Raw genomic sequence first — 18,059 nt, 5'->3', positions numbered from 1 at the left:
AGACGGGTGTGGTAGAGTTCTGGTCTCCCTACACGAACCAAGCCTTCTCACAACCGCCAGAATTCGACAGCAACTACCTGCTCACGCTCGCCAAGACTCGACTGGATGAAACGGGAGATCATCTCTGGTACCTGCAGTGCGATGCTGTATACACGAGGAGACATCTAAAGACCGTGTTCGCAACAGAGATCTTCAAGAAGGCCTCGGAACCCCATAAAGCTGTGCTGCTTGCCCAGCGCATTCGCACTGAGATCCTGAATCACCATTGGTGGCGGTGGATCGAAATGGAGTGCAGGCATGTGAATGCGGAGCGTAAGAGATTCCGCGACAACATATATCCCGGTGCACCTTTGCCGATCCGTTACGACAAAGCTCTCGGTGCCCTTGAGCTTCTCCTTGTTAACCAGGTCATATACAGGGCAAGTCGCCTGAAGGAACTACTACCGTTTGTTCCGGGCCTCCAGAAACACTGGAATCTCGAACCTGAAGCGAACTTGCCCAATACAATTGGCTTCCTGAAACGAGAGGCGTCTGCAAACACACAGGAGGCGCTCACCGAGGACCCCCTCGACTGGTGTCTAGTTCAGTTGCAAGCAAAGCCTGACGACCAAAGGGCCTTTGATCATGCGATGCTCTTCGCAATGCTGCAGGATCATCTGTCCAGCAACCCATCAGAGAGGAAAAGGCTTGACGAAATCATATACCAGACACTCTCGGACCTCTCAACCTGCCATGAAATGCTTCTGGCCGTCCGTTTCCACAGGCCACAGAATGCAGCAAGAACAGTGCAGGAAGTCAGAGCCACAGAAGACAGGGAGTCTTGGAAGCCGCGACGTTCCGAAAGCTACAAAGAGAACCTTAGCCTTCTCCAACGCATCGGGGCGGCGCTTATTAGGGACTTCTACCTTGCAAAGCCACCAACAGGTCCGAAAAATGCTGATTGGCTTGCACGATCTCGGGTGCTCCGCACTGCCCTCGAGAAATTCTGGGAATCGATTAGAGGAACCATCAGAGAGGAATTTCGCAGTTCTGCTTACAGCCCAGCAGAGGTCGACAGTCTTCTCGAGGTTGTTTCAGCGAACCTAAGTGCAGAGTACCTGCAGCAGGAACAACAGGCAGAGGCTGAGATCCTCACTGCTATCCGTAGAGTAGAGGAGCCACAAGCCGTTGCCGGTTTCTTCTACAAGGCTGAACCCAGACCCGTGCCGTCAACGATAGTTACGCGCCGAGAAAAAGCTAAAACGCGGGGAGGGCAAGGGGCCTCTACCGGTGATACCATAGAGCTGGGAGACAAAGCTGCAAGTGCTCACGGAGAACCCACCGAGTTGACCAAAGGTACCGCCATTGAAGTTACGAGGCAATCGTTGGGGGTCTTTCAACTCATGTTCCCCGACAGAGATGACGTTGTCAAAGACGTGTTGTGGGGTCGATTTGTTCACGCCATGATTGATGCGGGGTTTACTGCGACAAACAACAGCGGCTCGGCAGTGGCGTTTACGCAGTTGTCCGGGGAGGGAGGCAGGATCGTCTTTCATAAGCCACATCCTGTTGACAAGATTGATCCAGTTCTGTTACGGATCATGGGTAAGAGAATGGCAAAGTGGTTTGGGTGGAGGCGGGAGCTTTTTGTTTTGCGCAACGAAACCACCTGAGCTACATCTATTGATCTTGGGGGGTCTCAGAATCGACCATCCCCTGGCTTTCGTAGGGCCTGTGTGAACCCCCCTCCCCCCTGTTGAGACCATGTGACTAAGGTGGTCCGAATGCCCATTAAACTCTACTGGGATGGCAAGGACCATCGCGCTGGGAACGGGCCCCGTTCCTGACTAGAATGCTTGAGTAGGAGCTACGTTCAGGAGATATCTGGTTGTCGAACTAAAGTCTCTGCGATAACGTATCGCCACGTGATCCGGATCCACCTGATTGCTGGTCTAGGGTAAGCTGGTCCGGCTTCGAGCTGTGACAAGTTAATTCATTCGACGCCCTGTGCAGTCAGCTAGCCTTTCTTTGTTTTTACGCACCTGGTCTTGCAACTGCAAACCCGAAGATTTTACAACACGATAAATAAGCGTTAACCCGCCACTGAGAACCTGGCCTCACAGCCTGCTTGGATCCGCTGACGGAAGAAAAGCCCGAAAAACTGAAAACGCCTACATGGCTGAAGAATTGTTGGATGGTAAGGGTAGGTTGGGGAAAAACGCGCTCACCCAGGTTAGGGGCCCCCCTTATAAAGGGGACACGGACCAGGCACGCGTCTACCCCTTACCTACCCTATAGTCGAATGTAATATAAAGCTATCTAGTACTAGCCCAACACGTCATCTTACTCCGCAAGGAGGTTGACGGCATTAGGCCGTATGACGGAGATTATTAAATAAATAAATAAATAAATAAATAAATAAATAAATAAATAAATAAATAAATAAATAAATAAATAAATAAATAAATAAATAAATAAATAAATAAATAAATAAATAAATAAATAAATAAATAAATAAATAAATAAATAAATAAATAAATAAATAAATAAATAAATAAATAAATAAATAAATAAATAAATAAATAAATAAATAAATAAATAAATAAATAAATAAATAAATAAATAAATAAATAAATAAATAAATAAATAAATAAATAAATAAATAAATAAAGTTAATTCATTTACTTGCCTAAAGCTAGAAAGAAAAAGAAGAAAATAAAAGTAGAGGTATCTTCCTTATGACATATTACCACTAAGAACGACAGTAGCAGTATTTTAACCCTGAGGGATCTAGATTATTTAAATCCCGCCCGATTAAAACCGTGTTATGCTGCATATTAGCTTCCATTTACTTTGCAGTGTAATACACACTTGCCTGCGACACATGCTTATCATACAATGTATGTCGGCTAATATCAACTCTATTTAAATAGTCCTTTTTATGTCTATCCATATTTCTATCCCTACTTAATTCATATCTCCCTTGAATTGTGATATAGTTATTGTCTATTCCTATATCTCAATTCCGGCTTTACTTCTAACCACTGCCATCCTGCGTCCAAAGCAGCCGCTGCCACCCGATCTCTAACACTGCAACAAGAGTTTATGAGGAGACTCGCTGGTCCGCTGTTCTACCAATACTAATTCGATATCCATAGACTCGGAGCAAATAGGTCCTGGGAATCTCCATGCGAAGATAACGACTGCTGCAAACATTAACAGCGCATCAAAAACATATAAGGTCCACTCGTGCTTTAATAGGTAGCCATCCTGGCCCCCAATGAATTCCACCACTCTGAAGACAGACCGGACCATGATCAGGGCGCTGACGATGTAAAGCATAATAAGGAGTTTCTCCCAATTATTACCAAAATTGGCAAAGACATTTGATCTTTGAGTTCTGACTCTGTAGTGGAAGATTGCGGTGGTAACAATATAGATACCGAACACAACGATTTGCACAAAGAGGCCAGCGACAATCATGGTTTCACCTAGCTTCGGGTCATCCGATGTAGCCATCATGGTAGCGCCACCAGACTGAACTGCAAACGATATGACATCGCCTATGACAAATAGCTTTGTGAGCAGTTTGACACGGATAATTGAGAGCTGCTGAGCTTGGATGCTGCTAATAATACGGCCCAATGTCATGTAAACAGATGCCGCAAAAAGGGCAGGGGCCACTAGAATGAAAGCATTCTGGATAACGAAAGGGATCAGCTCATCGGTCTTGTCCCTGGCAACACCTCGTACTATGTAGCCAACCATTTCCACTATGGCTAAGTTAGTAATCCGTATTGGCATGAAAGAAGATTATAACCTTGAAACATGGTTATAAAGAGAATACGTACAGACTCCACCAATGACAAAAACTGAGCAATACCATGCCTTGGTTCTGAACATCTGCCAAGCGATGACGGTTGTCCCAAGGGCAAATAGAATAGTAAACACAGCAGCGGCCGGTACATTAGGAAGGTACAGCCATAAAGCGTAGCCGTTATAGGTCTTTAACTCGGCCATATTTGTGGCTTGAAAACCGTGTCAGGGTGCATCGAGATGGTCGAAGAATATGGAAGAGCAAACAGAACGAACAGTAATAGCGGAATTGGGAGATTAACCAAGCGTCATAACAGAATAATGGATAATGTTTCTGGAATGAGGAGAAAAGTTGGATTATTATACTCATTCTTATGGTTTGTTAATGCTTTTGAGCTATCCAGGTAACGTGTGGTGGGGGTGAGCTGACTGTACGTGGCTTAGGATCTCTGTTGGCACCGCGCGCATGCGTTCGCTTTCGTTCGTTTTCGTTCGTTAAACTCGGGTTATAAGGGCATGGGCATTAACTCATCGTATAGCGTAAATTTCGACCCCGCAAAATCTTTCAAATACCGGAGAACTCAATCAATAAGAGATTAGCATAGGACTGGCTCCTCGTTACACCGATTTACCACCTTCCGAATCAGGCAAAGCATATAAGCTTAAAGGCTCAGTCGCCGCCTGTCGCCCTGTTCTATGCCACGAACGACTTGGTTAAGGTGACCGTATTGATAGACACCCAATTATATATTTTTTCCGACGACAAACATATTAGATTCTGAAGCGACTAACTCGGTGTAGAATCAGCTGGCGAAGATAAGGGCTCTGGATCCTACGTGGTCACCCAAAGTAGTCTGGCCGCGCGGCGGTGGATGGAGTCTCGTATTGCTGGCTCATCTCGTGTTTGGGAAAACGCACCAATCGCATCGCTCTAGGAACTAGCATTAACCGGAGAATGAAGATCCATATACCCACCGCTGAGACATCGGCAAGTTGTGATCTAACAGCACAGCCGAGGTAAACAGATATTACAGTCTATCCTGCAATGCTTGTATCATAAGCTTATCCCATCTTGGTAGAGCTATCATTCTTGCATTTGATAGAAATTAGTAAGCATAGATAGTACTTATTTAAAGATCTATTGAATCTCAACTAATTTCCGGCTTTAAAATTCCATCTTGCAAAAGTTTAATGCTAGCTGCTAGTCTGTGATTAGGAATGACATATTTTCCACATGACGTCTTGGGTATTGCGTGAAAACAGGTGCCTACTGTAAGAGTCTGCTTCTGCCAATACCGGCTTTGATTAAGCAGGGCGGCATAATTCAACCATGCATTAATATGAGGTGGTGTCTATGCTCTGCCATAGTATCGTCGTAAGTTCCAAATCTGCAACCTGGTCATAGGATACATATAGGAAGCAGTTATCGACAGTCATTGGTTTTTTGCCTCAACAACATCAACACCTCCGCTCGTTACCTTGTGTCGCAGGGTAGGCATGATCTTCACGGCCTCAGGAAACAACTGCCTTAGTAATCTAGCTGTATACTTTAACTCTGCGGAATGGAATACCCCGCACAAGAGACAACTTAAGACAACAATCAATCAACACATTTGCTGCTGCTCATTACATTCACTTTAACCCTTTAAGCACGCTCAGTGCGACACCTTGCTTACTATCGACTATGATCAAGTCTCTCCTTAACTGCAGATCGTACAAAGAGTGGGGGCTTAATACCCCTAGAAGCATCGCGAGAGAGGTCATTTCTTGATCTAGCCCGTGAATGCATAATCTGCTGTGCAGCTCATAAGTTGGTAGCTGACGGCATAATAAGGTTGGACACGAAGTGACACTTTGTATAGATTGACGCCGAGACTTCCGTATCTTTTCAATGATCCCAGGCATAGTTGCCGACAAAAGAAAGTAAGGGCTGTCCCTCATTGACACAAGCATCAAGCTAGTAATTACAGATGCGTCACAATCTAGCTCATGCCAGTAGTAAGATGCATGCTTTCTCTGATGTCAATGGCTCAGCTGTCTTAATATCTTTTAGTATAGGTTGACGAAAGGTACACTGCGCCTATAACTCAAAGGTCCCTCGAATACCTGAAACGTAGAGAGCCTGAGCTATTGAGTAACCTGATAGCTTTGAGACACTTGGTAGCGCGTGTCAAATGCGCAATCCTGACGGTATACCTTTATCTTGCCTAGAGTATCCGTTGTGACAACTATGTGACCACCGAAGTGACTTCTAGAACAACCTTCCGACGCATCATTCATCTTCATCTTTGAATTAGGGGAAGAATCGTGGGTCATTTCGGCCATGCACAGCATATTTGCTGCATGGTTCCTAGTACCGTGTAAATCATTACGCTTCGAATTTCGACAACCGCAAAGATTGTAGATCGGGTCTTGGGAGAGACTAACAATCTTTCGGGTAACCATTGGAGCCATAGTGGCGTTCGTGACCGCCTCAGAGTGTGTATGGAACCTCTCATGAAACTCCTTGGGTTCCCCAGAGTTCAGGTGCCAGATGTGGACTTCATCATTCTCGCTACCGCATATGGCATATTCTCCACTGTCGTTGAAACGGGCGTGGATTTGACTCGACTGATTTCTTATACCTTCGAGCTTGTACTCCAAACCATAGTCGACGAGATAGTATATGCGGATTCGCGAATCATTTGTCGTCATCATTAACTTTGCTTGGCCGGTCGTGTCGATGCTGTCAGAGGAGATTATCGTCTGGAGACCTGTGATCTTAGGGCAGACCCCACTCTTGGAGCCAGAAGACTGGATACATATTCGACTTCTTTCCCTCAAACCTGCAGTGTCAAGAAATATGCAAGTCCCATTGAAACTACCGCATATCGCGACCTTGCCATCGGGCGAAAAAGCTACAGCGGTAATGATATCCGTCATGAGCGCTGAGTAAACGATCGATATTCTTGTAATATCCCAAAGCCTCAGTGTAGCGTCGAAAGATCCAGAGAGAAAGAAGCGGTCATCGGTGGGATGGAACGCAACTGAGGTCACAGTCCTGTCGTGCTGAAATATGCGAATGCATGTTGGCTGACTTGGGTGCCACAAACGAACAGTTTTGTCTGTTGAACCCGAGAGTAGAAAGTCATTTTTACTCCAACTCAAAGTCAAGATCTCGGCCGAGTGGCCCTTGAACTCTCTGCAAGGCTGGGATAGAAATACCGGTGCCAGAAGGCTCTTCGATGCTAGCGAAGATTGACTCTCATATCTCTGTTGTGCCGAACGCTCCTCTTCTGTGGCGATGACCTTGAACACTTTGATAGACCGATCTTTACCTGCGACAGCCAAGTACCGACCACTCAGGCTGAAATCAGCCGCCCAAATAGTAGCGTCACCACCACTTGACATCTTGTTTCCTATGGCAGTCTGCGGAACTGATCTGGCATATCGTGGTTCAGTTTGCTTACTACCTACCAACTCCTGGGCAAGGAACAAATTCTGAAATTGACTTTTCCTTACGTTGTGTGACTTGATCCGGACATATCCGGGGATCTTTCTCTGGGGGTCCCTATGATTGCTTTGTGTTTGTGGCCCCATCATATTGCGTCTTCAATGAAATATCAAATAGTATTCAGCCGAATATGGTTTGTTATTCGGGCGAGTTCAATAATGCGTACAAGTCGGAATTATCCTAGACCTCTATGGTCAATATTTGGCTTGGTAGTTTTGAAAGCCTTCGTTTTTCCTAGCTAGTGTGAAAAGAATGAATACATGATGATTAAAATTCTCACCTTAATTGCTATGAGACTCGTTAGGAGTTTTAACTTGGATATTAGGAGAGTTGCGAAAGTAACGTAGTTTATACCGAAGTTAGATCTTGCTATGTGCGACTCTTTAAGTAACGTGAATCAAGTTATAGGCGCTTTGACTACAGAGGCGAGCTTTGACATATACAAATTGCGGAATCGTATAGCAGTGCTGCCATTAGCAAGATGCGAAGCGGTGATACCTGCTATACGAAGATCTAGGCCCGGTCCGAAATACTGATGCGCGGACCGAACTTTCCGGTCAAAATCTCGTATAGACAGTCCCTGGTGAGCGAGGATACGTATATATCGGATAGGTTGCTAAATGTCCTAAAACCTATGCATCGTCCCCTCATTATTACTTTCATCATAGTCAACCTCCAGTCATCTTAATGTAATAACAATTCTAGCAAATAATAACAAGTATATCTAGAATTCGACTCGGGCCCAGATTATGCTAAGATCAATTTACTAACACTTAGTATAACTAATCAATCTTGTTATAATAAAATCATAATACAAGAAGATGAAGATGAGATTGAAGTTGGATTCCATGATATTACCGTTGTGATAAATGTTATTGATTCCTGTGTCTGGGAAGTAAGATCATCCCTTATGAAGGGAGGAACCACGTGACTACTTTCGTTCACGTAACAAATCTCTATAGTTAGGTCTACCGAGTTAAAGCTTTTAGATGCGGGATTGTTTTAACGGCGAAAAGTTTTTTAGATCTAGTGTTTAAGACTTCGAAGTGCTATACAAGATTAAATCTCCTTAGATTATCTCTAGAGCGTTTAGGGTGGGATTGTGTGATTAGTTTATTCTTTGTATTTGCCTAGGCCTGTGTCTCGTATAATTGAGGCCTTATTTTGCGGGAAGTTAGGAGTTTACGGTCCGTGATGTTATTGGATTGGAGGCAATTTGGATTGGACTGGATTTGTCGGAAAATGACTGGACTGGATTTGGGTTTCTCGAAGATTTGGACTGGATTGGATTGATTGGCAACCAGCTCCTGGAGCTCCAATAGTCTAACCTGATAAGGTAAGAGCTAAGCCTAATTGAGTGTTCATGAGAGTCTCCCGTCGCAGCTCCCGTCGACACGACGCGCGAACCATCGTTCCGCTATTGGGTTAACATCCAACGCGCGCAGATTGCTGCGCTATTAAAAGCATGGAGGCAAACGCGTCGTTCGCGACTTCAGCAGTCCTTCTAGTGTGGCAAACGTGTCTGAACAGTCCACTCACCAGCTACACCATGGCCACTATCTCCAGCTATTTCGGTGCTGCCAGCGGTCGCCGTCCTGATTCTGATAGAGTTATTCTTGCTCCAACGTATATTAGTCCTCGCCCAAACGACCTCGACGGAATTCTGATTGAGCCCGACGAATTCAAGCTGAATGGGAAGCAATATGTACGCTATGTTGTTGTGGCAAAGTCCCAAAAGCACACCAAGAAAAGGACATCAGTCGTCTGGCAGTATGGTGAAGACATACAACTCAAGCAGGACCTGACGAAGAGGTTCTGGTACTGTTATCTGTGCGAACAACAGCAGCGCCAACAGGGACTTCCTATTTCCGGCAAGGGCAACTGTACTGCCTTAGACCATCTGGAATCGAAACACCAAATCGATAGGGGAGACTGGTGAGCGCAGACATGCGAAGCGTCACCCATCGCAGCCATCAATCGTCGACTTCAACAACATATCCACCCTTGTATTCAAACGCCGATTTGACGAGTTCAAGGAACTTCTTATTCGATGGATCGTCTATTGTCACATCGCCTTCTTTCAAATCGAGAACCTCTACTTTCGCGAACTCCTCTTCTATATTTTCCCTGGCCTGACAACACTCCTTCCAAAGGCGAGACTAGTGGTTCGCAGATGGATAATAGAGGCCTTTGAGGCACGAAAGGACAGCCTGCGTCAAGAAATGCAAACGGCCCACAGCAATATATCGATATCGTTCGATATATGGACGTCACCGAACTATCAGGCTATCCTTGGATGTGTCGCGCACTTTATCAACAGAAGCGGCAAGAGAAGAACGGTTGTCCTGGCTCTTCGCGAACTAGTTGGCGAACATTCAGGTGAGAATATGGCAGATGTCCTCCTACATATATTTGATGACTACGGGATCAGTGGCCGGATCGGTTATTTCATGGCGGATAATGCAAGTTCTAATGATGCCTGCATCGACCTGGTCCTGAAGGCTCTTTACCAGAACATGAGCAGGAAACATCGCGTACGACGACGCCTTCGGTGTTTTGGCCATATCGTCAATCTCTGCGCCCAGGCGTTTATTATGGGAAAGGATGCTTCGAAGACCTGCAAGGATCTGGACTCTGCGTATCGAGAAGGGGACTACACGCGGATTCGTGAGCTGTGGAAGAAGCGCGGTGCAATTGGGAGGCTCCATAATATCGTACGATACATTAGAGCTAGCCCTCAACGGCGTCAATTCTTCAGATCAATACAAATTAGCGGCGATCTGGCTGCATTTGACGGATTGGAGGTCAGCTCCCCTAGTGCGCGTCGCAAGGTAGTCGCGGCGTCCTACACTTCCGGTTTCAGTACTGACGTTGGAGTTTGCTGCAGCTTGTACAAAGTCAGTCCACGCGCTGGAATTCTTATTTCTTATCAATTGGACGCGCTCTTAATGTCAAAGAACGTATCCAGCTCTTCTGCGATCAATATGAGCCTCCACAAAGCGACAGAGACGTCCTGGACCAACGCCTCAGCCCACGGCAATGGGACGAACTCGGACACCTCCATGACCAACTTGAGACATTCTACGAGGCCACAGTAATGAACGAAGGCAGACAGTGGACTCTTGCGGATCATTTTCAATCGCTGGACTGGCTTATGGACGAAATCCACCTTGCTCGGCGAAAGTTTGAACAGCTCGCTGAAGACGCCCTGCGGAAGCGTGGCCCGAATAGACAGGATAAGCATGACGAATTCGACGACTATAACTGGCTTGCTGCGGCTGCAGAAGTTGCTTGGCAGAAATGCGAGAAGTGATACAACAAGGCCGATGAATCGCCCGCTTACTACGCCGCCATATCGTTGAATCCAAGCCTTAAGAACCAATGGTACTATCAGGTTTGGAATGGCAGTGATGACAAGCGTGCCTGGATCCAAGCTGCCGTTGGAGCAGTTAAGGAGCTCTGGGTTGACGAATACAAAGGCAAGTTCGCCCACGGCGCGCCAGTTCCTACTCACGTCTTTAAGAGCCCAGAACCGAAAGAGAAATCGTTTACTTCAGTGAGAAACCACAAGCGTCTCAAACTACGCCACTTCGACCCTCATTCAAGTCCCGAACTGCCCTTAACGGATCACTACAATGAGTTTATCACCACTGACGTTATCGGCCTTAATGATGACGAGGAATTCGACCCCATCCAGTACTGGAATGAACGTTACCACTCGCAGACAGACCTAGCTCGTATGGCGCTGGACGTTTTAGCCCTGCCTCCCATGTCGGATGAGTGTGAGCGCCTTTTTAGCAGCGCCAAGCTCCTCCTTACAGATCATCGCTCACGGCTCCGGATGGACGTCATTGAAGCCAGCGAGTGCTTACGAGCTTGGTATGGTCGCCCGGAGCAGAAGGCATTTGAGGACTCTGCCATCGGTTTGATGGAAGGCGAGGCAGGGAGTACAGTTGGGGCGGATGGGCCGGGTGAGGGAGAGTAAGGCGGCGAAGATGATGGAAGCGAGAAGTCGAACATACTGGAGACGCAAGTTACTGTAGAACAAAAGCTCTGTAGTTAGGTGGTGTCATAGCCCAAGGACAAGAACAGTTCCACTCCCAGTCTGCTTATTTAGCGGCTCATTGACTGTTTTAAAAGGGTAAAAATGTGAACTGGATCGGTTCTGGATCTCCTGGAGGCTGCCTGTCCCCATGTCTGGACTGGATTGGATCGAGGCTCGGATCCAGCTCCAATCCAATCCAATAACATCACTGTTTACGGAGTGAGCTGTCGTCGGTTGCTGAGCGTATGGGCTTATGGTCTGAGGTTTGAGCTTTTGTTGTTATCGCGTCTAGCTATGTATAGATATTTGATATTAATATGTTATATTATATAATTTCAGTTTTAGTCCCTGAGGATAATACTAATATTTAGCGATGAACTTCGTACCCTTACTTCAATTTCGGCAAGCCATAGGTGTATAGCTAGTTCTATATATTTTATTAGAAAATTCGGGGATCTTTTTCCCTTCAAGATTAACCTAGCAGTCTATATGTCCTTAATTTAAAGTTTAACTTCCTAGATAAAATCACTGAAAGATAAACCTCAGAATAGCTCTTATCTTCATGGTTAATAATTACCTCGAGTTATTAAAGTGTATCCAGCATTACTACTCAGTTTAATAATGCAAGTAAGATCCTTATATTAGAGGGTAATGGGTATATATAAAATGATATCCTTTCTGTAGCTATAAAAGCAGCGTTTATTTATATTATTAAAGAGCGGTAATAATTTGCTATACTTGCAGTTATTCAATGGATAACACATAATAGTTTATAAACTACCAATCCACTTTGGGCCAGAAAGAACATAAAATACTTCAACCTAACGTACATGATAAGCGGGTGCAACACGACATCCCAACATCTCAGATAGAAATAGCCATAAAAACATAACAAACCATTAATTAAGTAAAATCAATCGCTACATTCTTCCACAGACATAGCGATAACTATCTGACAGATCGTTATATTATGTCCTGTCTTGCCGCACGCTCCATAGCGCCTTTCCTTCATTCGCGCAGGCCCTCCTTGACCACCACTTCTCGATGGTCTAGCCACCGTATGCGCATCAATATCCGTTTGGTTAATTACTTGCCTTCCTACCTCTACTGTTATTACCCCTCCTTTCTGTAGTAGGGTACTTTTTGCCATCCGTCGCCGGCTTAGTATCTCATTTGCCTGTTCAAGATCTTGGACCCTGGCCTCTAATAAGGCAACCTTATGCATAACTTTCTTTGTTCCCTTGGAAGAAGACCTCAATGCTTCTAGAATCGACTCTGGAGAGCTACTTTTATGCCTTTTGATTCTCCTTTCAAGATATTCGAGCTGCACATGGAGCTTCGAGATTACACTTTCTGGGTCTTTTATGCCCTTTGGAATAGAGTTATGGTTGAGCTGATGTGGCTGAGGAAACCGTATTAGATTTAAGCTATTGTTGCTCTTAGGTCTATGCAGAGACACTATTATTAATAATATTTTGGTGGGTAATTAGGATAGCTAGATCTCTTTTTCTTTATTAGAAAAAGGTATTACCAGTCTTCGATATAATAAGTGAACCGCATTATCTACTACATACTATACAAAGCAGGACTTTCCCTTTGTAAATAGCTCCCTATTCCTCTATCAAACATATTATCACAATGCATAACTATAACCAAAGCCGGCGTGAGAACCCTCAAGACTCTGTATCTTTGTAGATGTAAAAAACTACTAGCAGGGCCTCCGCATGTTTTAACGATGCAGAGCCCTGTATAGTCCCAATGAACAGTGCGGAAAGTAGTGCGGAAGACGCTACCGTGGAACTTGTCAAGACATACGATTCTGGAAACTTGCGGACCTTCATAGCTTGCATAAGCAAGGGTGACAAAATGGGCATACACCATTAAGTTAACCTCATTTCCCCCTCGGCCTTGTGACATTTTTGCCTGCGGATGACGGTACGGAAGAGGACTTTGTCGGCAAGGCGATAGTTGCGAAGCGATTCTTTTGGTGTATTCTAGGATTTCGTCGTCAGCTGCGTACCGCTTCTTGTGCAAATATTCGGTTTCTTCTAGAAGCGGTATGTAGCTGTAGCTTGCATTGGTAGTGGAAGATTTAACGATATAAACTAGATTGAAAAGTCTGGGAACACACAGTATGAGTGTTCATATGATGGAATTTTGCGAGGTAACTCTAAAAGGTTTCATTCTATCTTTTGAATATTTATACTTTCGCAAGAGCTAGAGATGGCCAAGCTAAAGCATGTTACCAGAACAAGCCGACCATCCTGGGGAGTTATGAATAAGCCAGAATAACTAAATACCTAAAATTATCGATATCAGTATAAGACAACCCCATAGAATGCTAAAACGACAAGAGCTTCCGGCCTATACTCATATAGCGCTTTAATGTGCTTGTCAGGAATAATCAGCGGCCGTTCCATGACCGCGTCAGCACTAATATTATCTAGATGGCTCTTGTTTTGTTACATCTAGTACCCACTGAACCCGGCCAAGTGCCAAGAGGTAAGCTTTAGTAGCGATAGATGAGGTTGAAGATGACTTAAGGAACTTCCGTAGTTATTTTATGTTTTCCCCTGGAATCTTTAAATCTGTTTGCTTAGATATGACTGGGATATATATGTACGGTTGCAAGTCGGAGTGCAGGATACAGTGCCAGTACTTTATGGTAATGGCCCGTACCCCCTAATGAAGACGAATATAGCTAATAAAATCGTCAATAAATTCCCCGAGCGTATCATGGCCTTAATGAAGTGTTTTGTGAAGAACATAGAGCCCAAGCAGTGAGGCGAAAAGAAAAGTCGGCACGTAAGTGTCTTCGGATATGTGGTCTTTAGCCTTGTTAAATAGGCCTAGCGCACGTATTTGTAGCTCAGTGGCTTGCCAGTGGAATGATGATGCTTGTACCACATCCTGAGTTAAGATATGAAGCGCCGAAAGCGCGAGAACTTGATCCAGGAGATAAGGCGCCTTGTATGCATTTTCCAGGGCAGCATCGATCACGGGCCGTCCTCTCACCTGAAGAGCCATAAAGTCCAACATGTTTGTCACAGCATAGTGAAGAAAGGCCAGGTGGGTTGCTGTAAAAGTCGGTCCAGAATGCCGTGTGCCATCCTGTGTCGCTCTAGGAACTGCCAAAAGGTGGTTGCCAACGACGCTGGTGAGAGTAGATGCGGCGACGGGTCCGTTTGGGGTTGAGGGTATCGTGAGGTATGGACAAACCAGCTCGCTTATGGCACAGTTCCGGCATTCCGGCCGGGTTTCGTCGCATTTAATATGTCGATTTTGGCATTCGTTGTAACCGTTTCTTGACTTTCGGTGGGGCTCGACGACCTGGGTGCCGGCCTCGTCGCTATTTGGCATCGGTTAATGAACATAAGGGCCTGCGAAAAACCTTGGGAATGAACTAATCCGCGAATACACGCCTCTCTCCGAAAGTTTAAGAATTCAAGGCAGCACGCGGAAGAGCATACAAGGGGTCTAGGCAGCAATTAATATGGAACGTCCTGCGTGATAGCCGGGCCAATGCTCTATTAGCTTATTTGGGCTTGGTCAAGTGCCTCGCGTTTCGGCTTCGCCTGACGCACGTGTTCCCGAATCAATACGATGCATTTAAGGTTCTATCAAAACTAAGAAAGCATTAAGTGGGCATCCACGGTCATCCTTAAAGGGAATAGGAAAGAACAAATGTATGCGATAACTTGGTATGTCTAAACGAACTAAAATTAAGGAAGCAATCATAATCTTACTTTTTTCTTAATCTTGAGCTACCTGGTTGCCGGCATGCTCTAGCTTTTACCGTTCTAGACTCACAACCAGCCGTATCTGCATAGCCAGGGTTGCATATCTTGTTATTGCCACTGCAAGGGTTCTTCCAATGCCGGACCATATGGTGGTTATTGCAGCTATCACTCTAGAGGATTGCACAGTGGATTTTCTTTTACAGACTATTGTAGAGATCCCAGAGTTTAGCATTTCATCAAGTAACGAGATCTATTAAAGGCTTTCTCTCGGAACTCTAGGTAATACTCATCTTGATATTACTCCATCCCACTTCTCTATTAAAAATTCTTAACCTATATCTGAAAGCCCCAAGGTGAAGTGCTTACTAAAATCGCGGAGCACGCCTTTAGGCCTGAAAGGCTGACGTTAGGCTCCAGTGTGCCAAGCTTTGACGAACCCGAGTCATCGTTCTTGCTCGTATTACACGCGTGTAGCACTGGACTCCATAAGAGGGGCTACAAAGCAGGATCGACGGTTAATCTTGGATTAACGTATATGATAAGCTTGCGACGCAGATAAGCATAAGACCCTACTGATAGTCTCTACGTGCTTTCGGGCTTTGGTAGTGAAAATTGGCAGTATGATTTGCACAGCGGAATGCTTTGCGCTGAAAACTGAAGGCAATGAGAGGCCACTTTGCCAATCCCCATATGCTTAAGCGTACATTATTAGACTAGATTAACCTCATAGACTTTTGATTCATCCGAGTTAACGAATTTCGTCAGAATTTTATATTATCTTCTTTTTTAGTTTTTGCTTGCTCTTTATTATAATGTAAAATATCGTTATTTGAGAATTAAACACCTAGTTACTAATAAAATCTACTACGAATATTCGGATGGTAAACATGGCTTTCTTTAACGGTTGAGAGTATTTCTGTTATAATGGGGTATTCCGCTTGCCCGCCGAAACGTTAAGATATGTTACTAGTTGAATTATTCCCACAAAGTCGTATAATTAGTAAGACCAGATATACACGAAGTTGTTACTGCGAATAAAACTTTAGCAAATTGACCTGCTGTCTTGTTTACGCGGCCTATCAGTCCAGCAATTCAAATCCGTCAATATTGTAACATTCCCCTGAGACTTTGAAGACGATGTGACTAGGCTTTGGACAACTGATAAGGTGGTGAAGGCACCAAGAGACGCCAAGTACTGCTAGTCTATTAATGCGTCAACTAAAGTCGCGGATTGAAATGATTTATGCAACGAATTCCCTTTTCTGCAAGGATCTAACGTGATGTGATTTCATCAAGACTGGGTAGAACGGCCATGAATTGAAATGCACCGTGGCTCTCAATCCGGTCGTTGCAATGCGACTAACACAAGGCAAGTCTACGAAGCATAACCCTTTTTGGGGACATTGGTACCGAACTACGACAGGGTCAACTTTCCATGTTGCTTCAGTCATTTGGCGCTGTATCTATCATATTGTGCTAGCTATGTATGCGCACGCTGGTCTTTGACTTGAGGCACAATGTAGAGAGGGAAGCCCTTGGCCTTTTCTTTAAGCTGCAAAGGGTGTAATGTAATGATTGCCTGATGACCTCCTTGCAAAAGATGTCAAGATGATCTACGAAGCGCCTTTAACCTCTTTATCTACCAAGTACGCTACAAGAGGGCCCGTCATAAGGGCAATGCATCAAGAACCAACGAGTTTTGACAGCGGCCAACTCAAACCTTCCTTCCAAAACGGTCCAAGATGGCTGGCTAGTGCTTCGATAAGTGACCCTGAACAAGGTTGGAAGACCCAATACGATCGATTTTCGTACACAAAGGCAAGGAAGAAAGCCAAGACTGCCAGAGCCTCAGGATGGCGTAGATATAACGCATCAATATAATCATCTGAAATAATAACCGGCCAGGCTAGGGCGGCCTGGATTTTGATGCTGGAGCTTTGGGCATTCTGGTTTGCAAGATCAAGCACCCATTGCATCCGCTGTAGAGCGTCAATGGACGCAGGAACCGGTATTCTTGAGGAATCTAACAGTGCTTCTAACTGTTTACGCAGCTCAATAGTCTCAATCCCGGCTTCCAGGTGGTCAATTCTGTTGCCAATCTCCACGATGCCTAGAAGGGGAGCCAAATTCGAGGCAAGAATCTGGGGCCAATAGTCGGCTGTCACGGCGCGGATCCCCCGGTGAACTCGCGCGTAATCTACAAACGCGCTAACAAACTCGCCGAGATTATCCTGATGGTCTCTTAAAGTATTGTATAGGACGTGGAACCCGAGGAAGGAGGTGAAAAGGAAGGCGGGTATGAAGTTTGTCTCGCTGATATTCCCACGGGTTTCGAGGAACTGGGCCAAGGCCCGCGTCTGCAGTTCGGTGGCATACCGGAGGTAGAGATCCTGGCTTGCCTGCGCTGTAGTAGATTGGTATAAAGCACTAAGAGCAAGCAATTGATCGAGGAGGTAGGGGGCCACGCGCGTGCTATTCAGAGCACTCTCCACCACCAGGCTCGAGTCACCACCTAATCCCATAAAGCTAGTCGTATTTACAATGGCATAGTAGAATAGACTCATGTGGACGGCGTCATAGCGACCTGGAGCTGCCGCGGGTGACCTCGCTTCAGCTGCCGCAGCAAGCAATGCAGTAGATGAGGGAGTTCCCGCTGGGCTGTTGCTAACACTGCCTGCGACGGTCGTATTCAGTCGGGCTTGGTCAGGCCCTTGGCCTGGCGCAGCTGCATAAGAGCAGGTTCGGTTCCCAAAGGTACACTTGGCGCACCTTGGACGAGCCTCATCACACTTGACACGCCTTTTCTTGCACGTATCGCAGCCTGTCTTTGACTTTCTGTGAGTGCGACGACTCTCGCTTTGGCCAGAGGGCTCGGGTGTCATTCCGATGGCTCTCTTATGTCAGGTGCTGCAGCTCAGATTCGGGCACGTTAGAATGCGAGGTCAATGACGGTATACTTTCGGGAAAACATTGCGATTTTAAAAGC

The 18,059-nt window shown here is 45.5% G+C and overlaps 4 protein-coding genes across 4 annotated transcripts; all 4 read right to left on the bottom strand.

Annotated features, from left to right (window-relative positions):
• Window positions 1-1,875: 1,875 nt before the first annotated feature.
• On the bottom strand, window positions 1,876-3,999 carry FPOAC1_007237 (uncharacterized protein; the record flags this gene model as incomplete). Its single annotated transcript, XM_044851705.1, has 4 exons — window positions 1,876-1,957; window positions 2,022-2,033; window positions 3,287-3,752; window positions 3,831-3,999. The coding sequence occupies 4 exons, from the start codon at window positions 3,997-3,999 to the stop codon at window positions 1,876-1,878; spliced, it is 729 nt and encodes a 242-aa protein (XP_044710417.1).
• Window positions 4,000-5,922: 1,923 nt separating this feature from the next.
• FPOAC1_007236 (uncharacterized protein) lies at window positions 5,923-7,377 on the bottom strand (the record flags this gene model as incomplete). Its single annotated transcript, XM_044851704.1, has 1 exon — window positions 5,923-7,377. One exon carries the CDS (start codon window positions 7,375-7,377, stop codon window positions 5,923-5,925), a length of 1,455 nt encoding a protein of 484 aa, XP_044710416.1.
• Window positions 7,378-14,075: 6,698 nt separating this feature from the next.
• FPOAC1_007235 (uncharacterized protein) lies at window positions 14,076-14,693 on the bottom strand (the record flags this gene model as incomplete). The annotated part of the gene is made up of 1 exon (XM_044851703.1): window positions 14,076-14,693. The coding sequence occupies one exon, from the start codon at window positions 14,691-14,693 to the stop codon at window positions 14,076-14,078; it is 618 nt and encodes a 205-aa protein (XP_044710415.1).
• A 2,062-nt stretch (window positions 14,694-16,755) lies between these two features.
• FPOAC1_007234 (uncharacterized protein) lies at window positions 16,756-17,955 on the bottom strand (the record flags this gene model as incomplete). The annotated part of the gene is made up of 1 exon (XM_044851702.1): window positions 16,756-17,955. One exon carries the CDS (start codon window positions 17,953-17,955, stop codon window positions 16,756-16,758), a length of 1,200 nt encoding a protein of 399 aa, XP_044710414.1.
• Window positions 17,956-18,059: the final 104 nt, after the last annotated feature.

This window comes from Fusarium poae, chromosome 2, assembly GCF_019609905.1.
Source record: "Fusarium poae strain DAOMC 252244 chromosome 2, whole genome shotgun sequence".
Lineage (NCBI taxonomy): Eukaryota > Fungi > Ascomycota > Sordariomycetes > Hypocreales > Nectriaceae > Fusarium > Fusarium poae.
This window is presented reverse-complemented; position numbering and strand designations above follow the sequence as displayed.